We start from the raw sequence: 14,499 nt of genomic DNA, 5'->3' as shown, positions 1-14,499 counted from the left end.
CAAAACACAAACACAATGGTCTTTTTCTCTTTTTAAAATAGTTGGCACAGAGCTACCTAGAATAAACCTGGACTCTTAATTTTCTCCCATTCCTAGATTAAACTAATATGAGGGAGAAAATGCACTCATTCAAGATTCATTAAATACCTACTACATTCTAATGGGCACTATTATGCCACAGGGGAGATGTCCAAAGCAGGTTACAAACCACCCTATCTTCCAGGTGCATGGAATTCACCAAAATCTCATAAATAAGATCAAATGTCAACATTAAGAGGTCCTTTTCCTAGATTACCATTTTGGCACTTTTTACCTGACCTGACTTTCTTCAGAGCATATTTAAATGGCTCCAGAAAAATGGGTGACTTATCAGCACAGATTATCAGGCATGTCAAACTACTGAACGAGAATAAGAAGTACTTTCTTTTCAATGTAGTTTTGATTCTGGAAATATCAAGATGAGAATAGCTCCCAGCAAAACAACAGTTCAAGATACACAGTCTTGTTAGTGCTTGTAGGAATGCACTGGAGCAATAGCCAACTCCCTCCCAGTCCAATTAGAAGAAAGCCCTTAAGAGGCTCAAACACTTCCCAGCCCTATTCCTGCTCATTAACACTGGGGCTCTAACACATGGCACCCCTGACTATTGTACACATCCTCTGGGACAAGATGGTGTGTTGCAGTCAGTTTGTTCCACTTTAGCTTTCTCACACCCAAACTGCTCAAATTCAATTGATCCCTGCTGGTCTAAAAAAAGCCTGTCTGCTCTTTATTTTCCAATTCCCATAGTAATTCTTCACAAAATCCAACAGGACAACTTTGCAGGTCTTCCTGGCTTCCTAGAGTCTAAGCAAAGTAGACAGTAATTTAGAAAAGAATAGTTCTAATAACCTAAAATTATCCCAGACAAAAAAAAAGCTGTTCCATCAGCACCAATAATCTCCCCTATAACTAACAAATTTCTCCCTCCTGCATATTAGTATGCAACCTGCTATAATAATGCCTTAAGCTACCATTACAATGAGACCTCATTTTTCTGAATCACAAACAGGTGGAGAGAAAGCGGACTTTGAACGATTTGGTTTACTCAATGTATATGTATTTTAAAGAACAGAGTACCTACCTGGGAAGCAGTAGTCTTGATGTTTTGGGTTTTGTTTTGTTTTCAAGAAAAGTCATGAGCCTGATATCCTGGTTAGTTTGTACCAACTACATGAGCACATCAGCTTCTAGCACGTAAGAAATGGCAATTTCCATTGCCAAGGTACAGACCATGAAAATAAACTTGAAACACACTCTAATCTCCACATCTATCAAAGGCTTACCCATCTCCAATGCCCAATTCCCTAATCACCCCCAAGCCAGAAATGACTCACACCTCAGAACTCCAATGGCATCTCGTGAGCATAATACTCCAAGGGCACTTACCACACATAGCAAGTAACTTGTAAGTAAGTGAGTGTTTTTGCTCGACTAGAGTTATTATTTCTTCTTTCCCCAAGAGGACCCAACAGAGCTTATCACAAAAAGGAGGAAGCCAATAAATGCCGTGATCTACCACAAGTACTTTAGAAAGGATTCCACGGACTTGTCACTCAAGTTGAGAACGAAACTAAGAACATACAAAAATAGGATGCTTATGGATTTGATGCTGTGGTCATTTATTATTTTTGTTGGTGGTAAAAGGGGTGACAAGCCACCACCTGGGGTTTTATCTTCCTCTTGTTTTATTCTTCCTTGTTCCTTTAGGCAAAATGAGTAAATATGGCTAAAACTGGGCCACAAGAACTGTTTAGCAGAACCTTAAGAAAATATCTTTAAATGTACCTTTGATTTTATGTTTCTGTAGAAACACTCCAAAAGGTTCACCAAAAAAAGGGGCTCTAAACATATTTAAATCACTTACTTCAAAGGAAGAATGGTTTTAAAAAGCAGTATTTCTAAAAGACAGCAGCTGTTGGATCCTATCTTGTGTTCCCTTCTAGCACATTCAGAGTGACTCTTCAATACTGTGTGAGGGGTATGCCCCTCCCTCTCTGCCCCTCACCCCCAGAGATGCTCTTCACAGACCAGAATTCCACTCTGCAGCCAACCATGGCTGGGCTCCAGCCTCTCAAGGGGAGAGATGAGGCACAGAAGCGCTGACAGGCCCTCACGAGCAGCAGTGATGCAGAGCGCCAGAATAAACTCTGAAGCTGCTTCTCACGGTTGAAAGGACGAGGCACAAGCTGTTTCTCGCATCCTCTGCCTCTTAAGGTTACAACAAACCAGCCTCTGATCCAATTAAAATCCCTATAGTTTATGTTTTCTCAGAGAAGGACAAAGCAAAGATGACCTGTGCTTGCCAGGAGCATAACCAGCCACATATGGTCTTGGTTGATAAATGAAGAGTTAAAAAAGATGAAAGATTTAAGTCATGACTGCCATGAAATTGTTTATTCATGGTAAGGTGTTTCGGGCAGTTACAGCTGTACAACAGTAAATTGTTAACAAGCATCTCCTGAAGAAAAATCTCCATTATAGATCACAGATAAGACAAGAAACAGAGTGCAGTGCTACTGGGAGATCAGCGTCCTGAAATGGGAGAGGATGTGTCAGATGCAAGTCAAGAGGGCCTACCCTTTCCTGAAACCACTTTCAAGAAAAACTGTACTTTGAGAAGGATGACATTTACCCTAATTGCTGCAGCTAATTAAAATTAGGTAATTAAAAAAATTTCAAATGCACTTTAAATTTGATGTAGGGCATAATTAAAAATCAGATTTAAAAAAATATCATTAGGGCAGTAGGGTGAAGGTTGGCATATGAGAGGGGGGGAAAAACACAGTTTAGCTCTGAGAAAACAGGAGGGAAATGGCAGTCTGTCAAAGTTATTATAGGGGGACTTGTTTTTTTCCTTTTTAAAGACCAGAACTTAACAACTTGGAACATCTGTGCCCTTGCCTTTCCCAAGTATGCCGATGTCGAACAGCACTTCTTGTGTCAGTCTTCTCCCCAGCAGGAACCAGGCTGGTGAATCAGCAAAATGTCAGGATCTTCGGAAAGCTGCTACTATTACTTTGAATTAGCAGGAACAGAAAAAGGGAACAAGAGTTGTGTTTCCAGAAACAAACTTGGTGATTCCTGTGTGAATACACAAAGTAGCAGATGACACTGTGCAAATCTGTCAGAGATGCAGTCAATCCTACAGGGGAAGGCTCAAGGTACACTTGAAACAACACTGGACCGGAAATCAGGGGCCTAAAGACCCAGCCTCAACCTCAACAGTTAGCTGTCCAACATGCAGACCTCTGATTTGTCACAAAATTAAAAAATAAGGCACTGGGCTAAGTCATCTCTCAGGTCTGTTTGGATTCTTAAAATCTACCATTCTGTAGGTGAGTTAAAATGTGAAGTCACAACTAGAACTCTGTGAGGACTAGTCAGTATCTTGAATAGGGCAGATACCCAAACATGTAATTTAGTGACTGATGCTGCTTGAACATCCAGTCTAGTCCATTGTTCCTAGGGGTCTAGTATAGTGCCTGGTGCATAATAATAAGCACTCAAAGCATATCTACTGAATTAATTCATGAGATCCTAGATCCTATACTAATCTGATCCAGAAACAAGCTAATCAGCCAGGGTTTTCACACAACCCAGAATCCAGCAGTACACCCAAGGAACACACTCAGCAACCTGGGGACTGACAGAGTGATTCTTAATACTATCTAACCTTACAAGTCTCAGAAATGGCTTAAGATCACCCTTCAAGAAGCCTGCATTAAAATTATTCACTGACTTATTTCTATGAGAATTATCAGGGAGGAAAGAATCTAGTCAGACATGCTCTCAGGAGAGAGATTACCAGGAAGATGAAAACCACATGAAGCAGCAGCAGATTCCCTGTGAATATCATTCAGGCAGACTAACTACATTTGTCTCATACCTTCAGAAATCTGGATTCAAACAGAACAACTATTGGAAGAGAATTTGCTTTAGTGAACATATCCCCAACCACAGGCACATCAGAAACCGTTTGCAGAAAGCTGCTGCACATCTAAGAGCAAAGACAAGGTATAAACGGTTTTGGAGGTCACCATTCAAATTCAGTTAAAAGTAATATCTACTAAGCACCTACTGCGTGTCAGAAATTGCTTAGCCTTTACATGGTCTTCTTTAATACTCCCTAACAATGAAAGGCAACTCCACTTCCCCAGATGACAATACTGAGGGCTGGAGGGGCACCAAATTTCATATAAGAAATGAAGCTAGGAGTCAAACCTAGGTCATCTGTTTGGATCTAATGCTCATTCAATAAATATTGCATGTTTCTGTGCAGCAAACCTTTTTTAAGGTATAGGGAATATAGCAATGGACAGAAGAGATTAAATCCCTATCTTCCCGGACATTCCAATGTGCTTTCTACCACGGTTCACTGCCTCCTTTTGTCTCATCTCCACTGGGCCATCTGTTAGCAGAATGATGTCTAGATCAACAGATTCAAATCCTATCTGGCCTTGCCACTATAATGGACCTGGAAAACCAAGATCCCAAGAAATTAATGCTATTAAGGTATGAACAGATACATCACAACGAGTTCCAGCACTAATAAGAGAAAATAGAGGACAATTAAGGGTTGCCCAAGATTTATTCATAGATAAAAACAGATTTTCAAATAAGTAAAGAGCAGCGTGTGTTTCAAGATGGGAGATAATTAGAATGAAAATAGAACACCAGACGTGAACAGCAGACATCAGCAGAGACAGACAGGAGAAGAGAGTAAACAGTATTCCCTCACCCTGTCAGCCTTCCTACTGAGGACATATCTGAAAGGATATCCGTATTATCATGTCCAAGTAAGCCAAGAAGAGACTGCACAGCATTCAGCTCCACTAGAAGGTGGTACAGGTCTGGCATGGTGGCCACCACGTGCATCTCCTGAATGATGTCATTCAGGTCCAGCTCAGACTCCATAAACCTAGAAGGGGAAAACAAGACAGCATCAGTGAAAGGAAAGGGATACTCTCAGCAATGAGGAGCAAAGAGCAACATAATCCAGACAGACAATCTGTCAAAGTGTCTGCAACAGACCAACCAGGAAGTACACTCATCCAAACATCATACTGTCACACAATTTCCTTGAGAAATCAATTTCCTCATTACAAAAATCAATCTTGGATTCGGATCTCATTACAGGGTTCCCCTTACTCTTGCAGTCACAAGTTGCCTTTTAGAGGCTCCTGAAGCATTTTGTAGCATTAAATGATCTGCCCACCAGTCCTGTAGATTAGCTACCATTACCACTCAGTGTGGCAATCCACCGTGTTGTCCTGACACAGTTATCCTACTAATCCAAAAAGGGTTTCTCTTACCTGCCACTTCAGAGCAAGGGCCAATTATTCCCCTTGCCCAAAGGAAGATATTGGGATTCTCCTGCCATCCAAAAATACCCTGCCTTCCTCCAAACCCTCTCAGTGAGATGATTAGGAGGTAGATACCAAAGTAAAGCAGAGCTAGTCTCTGGCATCCTATAATCACCACCAAACCTTACTCAGTATGATACTCCACTCACATTTTCACACCTGAACCTTTCAACAAATCTAGGCCCAGGCACTAAGAACAAAACTGCTCTGCATTCACCTCTCCCAGCCCTCCCCCGGTATTTGACATATAAGAAATGCCCACTAAGCCTTTGATGAACAAGACAGGAAGGTTTGCCCCGAGGAGGAAGTGAGCCAATCCACATAAAGCGACTGAACAATACCCAACTGAAAGTAACTGAAGGGAAGTAGTAGTTATGTCGTTGTTGTTGTTGAAGTAGGCTCCATGCCCAGTGTGAAGCCCAATGTGGGGCTTGAACTCATGACCCTGAGATCAAGACCTGAGGTGAGGGGCGCCCGGGGGCTCAGTCAGTTGAGCATCTGACTCTCAGTTTTGGCTCAGGTCGTGATCTCAGGGTTGTGTAATCGAGCCCCATTATCAGACTCAGCATTCAGGGTGCAGTCTACCTAAGATTCCTTCCCTCTCCTTCTGTCCCTCCCTGCTCACACATTCTCCTTCTCTCTCCCTCTGATTGATTGATAGATAGATAGATGGTAGATAGATAGATAGATAGATAGATAGATAGATAGATAGATAGATGATAGATAGATAATAGATGATAGATAGATAGATAGATAGATAGATAGATAGATAGACAGATAGATAGAGTGAGTGAGCTGAAATCAAGAGACACTTAAGCAACTGAGCCACCCAGGTGCCCCAGGAGTGGTTTAACAGACTCTAGAGTCAGAGTGCATTTGAACCTGACTTAGCCACTTACTTCACTTCTCTATGCCTCAGTTTCTCATCTGTAAATAAGATCATTAAGTTACCTATCTCACAGGGCTACTGTAAAGAGTAAATGAATAAATACATATAAAGCACTTAAGAAAAATGCCTGGCCTATAAAAAGCACTAAGTTTGCTCTCATTTCTTCTTCTCCTGCTACCAGTAAACTCCTTGGGCAGCCCTGGTGGCTCAGCGGTTTGGCGCCGCCTTCAGCCCGGGACGTGATCCTGGACACCCAGAATCAAGTCCCACGTCGGGCTCCTTGCATGGAGCCTGCTTCTCCCTCTGCCTGTGTCTCTGCCTCCTCTCTCTCTGTGTGTCTCTCATGAATAAATAAATAAAATCTTAAAAAAAAAAAAAAGAATGTAAGCTCCTTAAAGGCAGAAACATATCTTTGTCTCTACCCACAGATGCCTGCTTAATCAAAAGGCCTCAATTTAATTTTATCAGGGTACTTTAACTTAAAGAAAAAGAACATAAGCAGGGACTCTTAAAGTTATACATGCCTCATTCAGATGCTGAGGGGCTGGGCAAATACCACCTCTCCAGAAATCTGGATTACACAAAGAGGAAAATCTGGAGACTTGTGGGGGATCCCTGGGTGGCTCAGCGGTTTAGCACCTGCCTTTGGCTCAGGGCACAATCCTGGAGTCCCGGGATTGAGTCCCACGTCAGGCTCCCAGTATGGAGCCTGCTTCTCCCTCCTCCTGTGTCTCTGCCTCTCTCTCTCTCTCTCTCTATCATAAATCAATCAATCTTTTAAAAAATAAAACACGCCTGTGTTTCAGACCATATCCTTACCATTGTTTTTTCCCCATTACTGCTTTTAATCATAACATTTGTATATGTTTTTTTCTAATTATAAAAGGCCAATTTTTATAGAAAACTGGAGGAAAAAAAAAGACAAGCTTTCAAAAAAATAAACAAATCCTCCATTATCTCAATGACCAGAAATAACCGCTGATAATATTCTGGTAGGTTTAAGTAATTTTTCTCAACTCATAGCGTTCCTCCCCACCCCATCCCCATCCCTAAAAAGTAGCCTACATAGTATACAGTTCTATATTCAATTTTTGCCACCGTTGTTAACATAGGCTGAACAATTTCCCTTATCATTAAGCATTCTTTGACAACAGGAAAAGCCAGTATCAGCTGCTGCTGCCAGTCCTCCTCCCACAGCAAAGTCCCTCATCAGACTCAGCACACTCCCCTGGTGAGCCAGACATGGCTTCAGAATCCTCCTCAATAGTGTTCCAAGAAAAAAATCACTAATCGATCCCAGAGTGGGTGTAGTAGATTTAGCCCATCTGAAATTTCTAAGTAATACATTTTAAAAAGCTACATGGAATTCCCTTGTGTGGCTCTATCATAATTTATTTTACCAATCCCTCTTTATCAGACATTCAGATGGTTTCCAATCTTTTCCCTTATAACAAAAGGACACTAAGACATATGTATTCATAATTACTGTGTTAGGATAACTTAACAAATTTTGCTATAGCTTGCCAGAGAGGTACCAGCAGTGCCTATCCCCCGCCCTCAAAACCAGTATTATTTAAAATCTCCTCCAATTTGAGATGAGAAATATAATTTATTTTTTATTTTGCAATTCTGATACTAAGTTAAAACTCTGTTAATGTTACTAGTTATTTGTGTTTCTTTGACCATTTTTATATCAGGGTGCTCATCTTATTTATTGATTTATAAGCACTTTATATATTAAGGAAATTAATCTCTGCCATTATGTTGTAAAAAAAAATAAAGCAGCAAAAAAAATTTGCCCTTTAATGTGTACATTGTTTTTTAACATAAAAGTTTTTAAAAGTCTAAGTAGCCAAATCTTTGCCTTTATGAACTCTATTTTACATGTACCCCTGCGTAAGGTTTTTCCTATGCTAAGATCAAATATATTTTATGATATACTACTTCAATGTTTATACATATTTAAATGTTTAGGGGTAAGTAAATAGATATATTTTAGCATATGATACAGGGCAAAGATGTAACTTTATTTTCTGCAAATGTATGGCCAATTGTCCCAATACCATAATCTATCCTTTTCCCACAGATCTAAAGAAATACCGCCTCTATCATACACTAAATTTTAATGTATACTCTAATCCTTTTACGGGCTTTTCACTCCATTTCACTCATTTGTTTGCAAATTCCTCAGCCAGGACCACACTTCCACATTATCACAGTATATTTTACCTCTGTTACCACACAACATTCTGTTGTTCTTCTTTTCTAATCCTTCCTTATCTGTTCTCACCTGCTTAGTATCCTAATTTCAAAATTATCCTTCTCAGGATTCCCCTCCACACTAGTTTTTCTAAGGCTCCTTCTAATACGCCTTTTAGATCACTAGATTCCCTATCACCTAAAGTGTGCAAGCCAAATCAGAATCATGACTTGGAAGGTCTGGTGTAGAATTCAGATATTGGGGCAGTAGATTTGTATAAGCTTTGAACCTAAAAGGCTCAGCAAATCTCTAGGGTTTATTTGCCCCACATGAGTACTTTTTAAAAAATCTAACATGTAGGGAGTAACCTGACAAAAGATTTCTACAGTTCATTGGGAAGCACTGGCAAGGGCACTAAATAGTACTAAACAAACCAAGTCACAATGCGTACAAGGAAGATTTGGAGACTTGGGGTATAATCAATGGATGAATGGAGAGAAGCCTCTGCTGGTATCCCATGGCTCCATCCTTAGGCCTGTTTTTTGTTTTTTAAAGACTTTATCTTTAAGTAATTCCTACACCCAGTGTGGGGCTCAAACTCACAACCCCAAGATCAAGAGTTGCCTGCTTTTCAGACTGAGTGAGCCAGACACCCCTTAGGCCTGTTTTGATGAACTTGAGTGAAGATACATAAACGGCAAAGTTAACAAATGTCATATAACACAAAGCTTATACAAACAGTGAACACAGCAGCTGACAGAATCCATCCAGAAAGTTTCTGACAAGGGCGGCCCGGGTGGCTCAGTGGTTTAGCGCCACCTTCAGTCGCTGCTGATCCAGGGCCTGATCCTGGAGACCTGGGATCGAGTCCAACATCAGGCTCCCTACATGGAGCCTCTTCTCCCTCTCTGCCTGTGTCTCTGCCTTTCTTTCTCTCTCTCTCTCCTCTCTCTCTCTCTCTCTCTCTCTCTCTCTCTCTCCCCCCGCTGCATGGAGCCCGCTTCTCTCTCTGCCTGTGTCTCTGCCTCTCTCTCTATTTCTCATGAATAAATAAATAAAATATTAAAAAAAAGAAAAGAAAAATGTTCCTGATTCCTGACAAGCAATAATGATGGGCCAAATCTAACAGGAGGAAAATAACCCAGGATCCACACTGAACACTGCACTGAACCATAAAGTCAGGTACAAACAGCATAGGGTGGGAAAGATACAGTTTAGTAAGAGTACATGGGTAGAAGGGACTGGATGGTTTAATCAATTGTAACTGCAATACAAATCAGACCATGAGACAGTCTTGCCAGGACGGAGACACCCAGCACCAGGCACACTCCCTGGTCCACCACCAAAATCTAGCAGGTACTTGCCAAAGGAGGGAGCAGAGGAAAGTAGCTGCTACAAAAGCTGCTGTGGTTTTACCATGCTTAGAAGAAGATGAGCTAATGTATCATGCAGATCAGATGACCCTTAAGGTCTCTGACATCTGTTATAGGAACCATACATTATTTAGGAGGGTTATGGAAACTAATTTGGGGAAGCAACTGAGATTATAAGGAGTCTAGACATCCTCTCATGAGAGAATGTGCTGAAATTCTTTTTCATTCCACGTTGAAATCTTATGAGTCAGAGCTGCCAAAGACGAAACAGGTTTCTTTGTAAAGTTAGATCTTTGTCACTGGGGATAATTAATACAGGGTGACATGAAAGAAACTCAAGCAGGAGGACTGTACCTTTCAGTCCCTTCCAACATGGAAATTCTTCTTCCAACTATGTAGTTTTAACCCAGTGTTTTTAAGTTAGAAAGTCATAAAATTACCAAAACAAGCAACTTTTGTCAATTGTGAGCAGGGAAGCCTCACAAAAATACCACTGGGATCCAGTGTTACACAAACAATAAGCTAGAGTGGGAAATGCCTGAACGTGGGAATGAGGCTGACCTGGATCACATTCCCAGCCACATTTACAGGCTGTGTAACCAAGAGCAGGGTGTCAACAAGCATTCACAGGGCATGTACTAGGTGCCAGTCACTGTGTTAAGTACTGTGGATATAACAAATAACAAAACCATCCCAGCTGTCTTCACTGTTCTCGTGGAGCTTCTAGCAAGGAACAGATCTAAAAATTTATTCAATGCAATTAATCATAAGAATTCCAGTGTTGCCCAAGAAAACTGTTATTAGAACACAGAGCACAGGGCCCCAGTCTGGACAAGGGAGATGGAGATTAACTAACCTATCTCTAAACTTCAACTTCCTTAAACTTCCTAGCTGAATTATAGTGAAGATTAAAAGAGATAATAAATATAATGTGCCTAAAACAGTTGGCACATAACAGGTGCTCAATATATCTAGGTACCCTCAAGTCCGCTCTGCTGTAACAAAGAAAATTTTCTTCTCTTTTTGCTAAGAATAAGCCTACTCATTTAAAGCACACACGACAATATTTGTAGAGGACTGACTGTCTAGGGATAGGTGTACCTTTAGCAACAGCTGACACACAGCTGGAAGAAAGGATCAAGTTAGAGGTCAATGGGAAAGCAATAGAGCAACATATTAAAACAGTAACCCAGGCTGAAGCGGGGTCATCAATTCCATCTGGCCTGACAGAGAATATTCTGCTCGTCTGCCCATGTGCATTTGTTTCAGACCAGCAGGATGTTCTCCTTCAACCACAAGAGTGAATATTAGCAAATGACCAGTGAAGTAAAAAAATACCATAAAAGCAACAGAAACCAATGAGTCCTCCTGCAATCATAAAACCAGCTATCAATGCATAGGAAGCATGACATTTCTTCCACCCACACAGATCAGCAATTCTCGAAGTATGGTCCCAGGACCCCAGAGTGGTGCAGGAGGTGGCCAGAGACCCTTTCAGGTGTGTATATGATCAAAACTATTTTTCTAGTAAATCCAAGACATCACCTGCCTTTTTCACTCTCATTCTCTCAGGGGCATACAGTAGAGTTTTCCAGAGGGCTGCACAACATATGCTTTCATTGTCCTGAGGGCTAATGAAATGTGTTCTGAGGGCTAATGAAATGTGTTTTTGTATATTCTAAAATTTCCTAAGATAAGCATTTTGGGGTACTCAATAATTTAAGAGTGCAAAGGGATCCTGTACTAAAAAGTTTGAGAGCCACTACACTAAGTAATTCCACCCCTACAAAAATGAAGAGAAGGAGGAGAGAAACACACTCTACTCAGTGTGATGTTTGGGAGAATGATCACACAGTGCAAAGTAGACGCTGCATAAAGGAGAACCATCAATTGAATCTGAAATGCAGCCAAATGAAGAGAGGCATTTTTGGGTATGCAATCAAAATGACAATTGCATATATGGGAAAATAAATTTGAACGTTTCTGATCTCAACCGGAAAGTTTCATTCAAATATGCTCTAGCAATTTTCATCTTAATTGCACCTCGCTGGCTAGAGAATTATAAAAGACACCGCAACAGTAAGAATTCAAGAACTCAAGGTTAAAACACAATGTAGTTTCCTAACTGCTTTTGGATATGAAAAAAAAATGTTCTTTATGCATAATTTCAAGTTTCAAATGTTATGACTTAAAAATTAAAACAGTGTATAAATTTGGATGGAAAACACTGTTTATTTTTTTTAAATAAAATAACACTTTCAGGGTGCCTGGGTGGCTCAGTCAGTTAAGCTCTGCTTTCAGCTCAGGTCATGATCTCAGGGTCTTGGGATCAAGCCCCACATTGGGCTCCTTGCTCAGTGGGGAATCTGTTTCTCCCTCTATCCCCCCGCCCCTCCCCCCACTTGTACTCTGTCTCTTCTCTCTCTCTCAAATAAATAAATAAAATAACATTTTCTTAAAGCCACTTTATAAATTGTAACACTGGGGGCACCCAGGTGGCTCAGTCAGTTAAGCGTTTGGCTTCAGCTCAGGTCATGATCTCAGGGTCCTGGGATCAAGCCCTGCATCAGGCTCTGCACAGCAGGGAGTCTGCTTCTCCCTCTCACTCTCCCTCTGGACTTTCCTTCCCATTCTCTCTCTCTCTCTCTCAAATAAATAAGTAAAATCTATAAAATAAAGAAACAAATTGTGACACTGGAGCATCTGTGGTACCTAAGATGTAGATGGTGAATATAACCCAGAAAAACTCACTGCTCTAAACTGGCAGAAGTAGGGCAGCCTACTGATGATGCCTGGGTGGCTCAGCAGTTTAGCGCCGCCTTCAGACCAGGGCGTGATCCTGGAGTCCCGGGATCGAGTCCCGCATGGAGCTCCCCGCATGGAGCCTGCTTCTCCCTCTGCCTGTGTCTCTGCCTCTCTCTCTCGGTGTGTCTCTCATGAATGAATAAATAAAAAATAAATAAAATAAAAAATAAACTGGCAGAATACAGACAAAGGCAATATTGGCTTTCCAAAAAGTACCGTGGTTCTTAAATTTCTAGGGTTAGCAACCTACAGCATAGCTTCCTCATAATGTATCCTCAGGTTCTAAGCAATGGGAATGTAATAAGGATGACCTCAACTATAGAAGATCTCTCGTGTTTACTGAGCACCTACAGTATGGCAGGTACTATGCTAGGTACTATAAACAGAGACAAATAAGACACAGTCTATCTCCTAAAAGATACAAAGAGTATAATGAAGGAAAACTGAGTAAAGAAATAACACTAAAAAAAATGACAAAGATGTTAAAGACTGATTACATTCACTGTGAGCAAGATTTTAGGGAAAGAGACCTGCCACAGTAGGGAATTTGGCAGTAGCTATCAAAGTTTAAAATACATCCCCTTCAAAAAATACATACATACATACATACGTACATACATACATAAATAAAACACATCCTCTTCAACTGAAGAATTCAACACTTAGGTATCTATCCCATAGAAATAATGTGCATTAAGACAAATGTACATGGAGGTTCACTGGAGCATTGTTCATAAAAGTCAATATTTAAAATAATCAAATTTGAAAAATAGTAAAAAAAAATCATGGTATCTCCACATCATGAAACACTCCATACCAGTCACAAAAAATAAGGTAAACATGCATGGAAAGATCTTCTGTTATGTAAGTAAAATCATCAAGGTTCAGAATATGGGGCGCCTGGATGGCTCAGTCAGTTCCACGTCTGCCTGTGGCTCAGGTTATGATCCCAGGGTAATTGGATGGAGCTCCATGTCAGGCTCCCTGCTTGGCAGGGAGTCTGCTTCTGTCTCCCTCTGTCCTTCCCTCTTCTCCCCCTCTGCCCCACGCAGCTTGCTCTCTGTCAAATAAATAAAATCTTAAAAAAAAAAGGTTCAGAATAGGTACAGTATGATTTAGGTAGGGGGAAAAATTACATATATAAATATATGTATAGAAAATAATCTAAAAGAATACTCACAGAGACTATCTCCAGGTAGTGGAATGGAAAGGGGGTCTGTGCAATGAAAGAGAACTTTCATTTTTTCCTTCACTTTTGCACTGTTGTTTTTTATAATGACAGTCTATTTGTGTCTTATTTGTATAATCAAAACACACACACACACACACACACACACACACACATCCATAGACACAGACACAGTGCAGTATGACAAGTGCTATTATCTGGTAGAGGTTAGGACTGATCAGTCCTATCAAAACTGATAGGACTCTGGCGTTGGGAAGGCTGAGCTCTGACTGAGCTACTCCTCCTGTTAAAGAGGACTGTGGCCTGGGTGGGTCCAGTAACCAGGTTCTCCTCTCTCCATACCTCCTCATCTACAACACAGAGAGGACATAATGAATCACATTAGCCTCACTAGGTTGCCGTGAGGACTCTATATTCTCTGATACCTCTGTGCCTTTGTTCATGCTAATCACACTGCCTGACAGGCTTTCCCATGTTCTTTTCTGCCTATTAAAATAAAAATCATTCTTCAAGGCCCAGTTCAAATACCACCTCTTCCATGAAGCCCTCAATAGCCCCCAACCTGGTATTCATGGTTTCTTTCCCTATGCTCCCACAGTGCTCTGCTTGTATCTTTTTTAAAGTATATTTCCTTCTA

The 14,499-nt window shown here is 40.8% G+C and overlaps 1 protein-coding gene across 5 annotated transcripts in view; it reads right to left on the bottom strand.

Annotated features, from left to right (window-relative positions):
• Window positions 1-14,499, bottom strand: part of CTNNBL1 (catenin beta like 1) — a 161,133-nt gene that overhangs the window by 111,603 nt on the left and 35,031 nt on the right. For all 5 annotated transcript variants that reach the window (XM_072800986.1, XM_072800985.1, XM_072800982.1 and 2 more), the window contains exon 4: window positions 4,822-4,961. In XM_072800986.1, the coding sequence (XP_072657087.1) occupies window positions 4,822-4,961 (140 nt within the window). The remainder of the gene's footprint in view (window positions 1-4,821; window positions 4,962-14,499) is intronic.

The sequence above is a fragment of the Canis lupus genome, chromosome 26, assembly GCF_048164855.1.
Source record: "Canis lupus baileyi chromosome 26, mCanLup2.hap1, whole genome shotgun sequence".
Lineage (NCBI taxonomy): Eukaryota > Metazoa > Chordata > Mammalia > Carnivora > Canidae > Canis > Canis lupus.
Note: the sequence above shows the minus strand (reverse complement) of the source record. Positions and strands in the feature narration are given on the sequence as shown.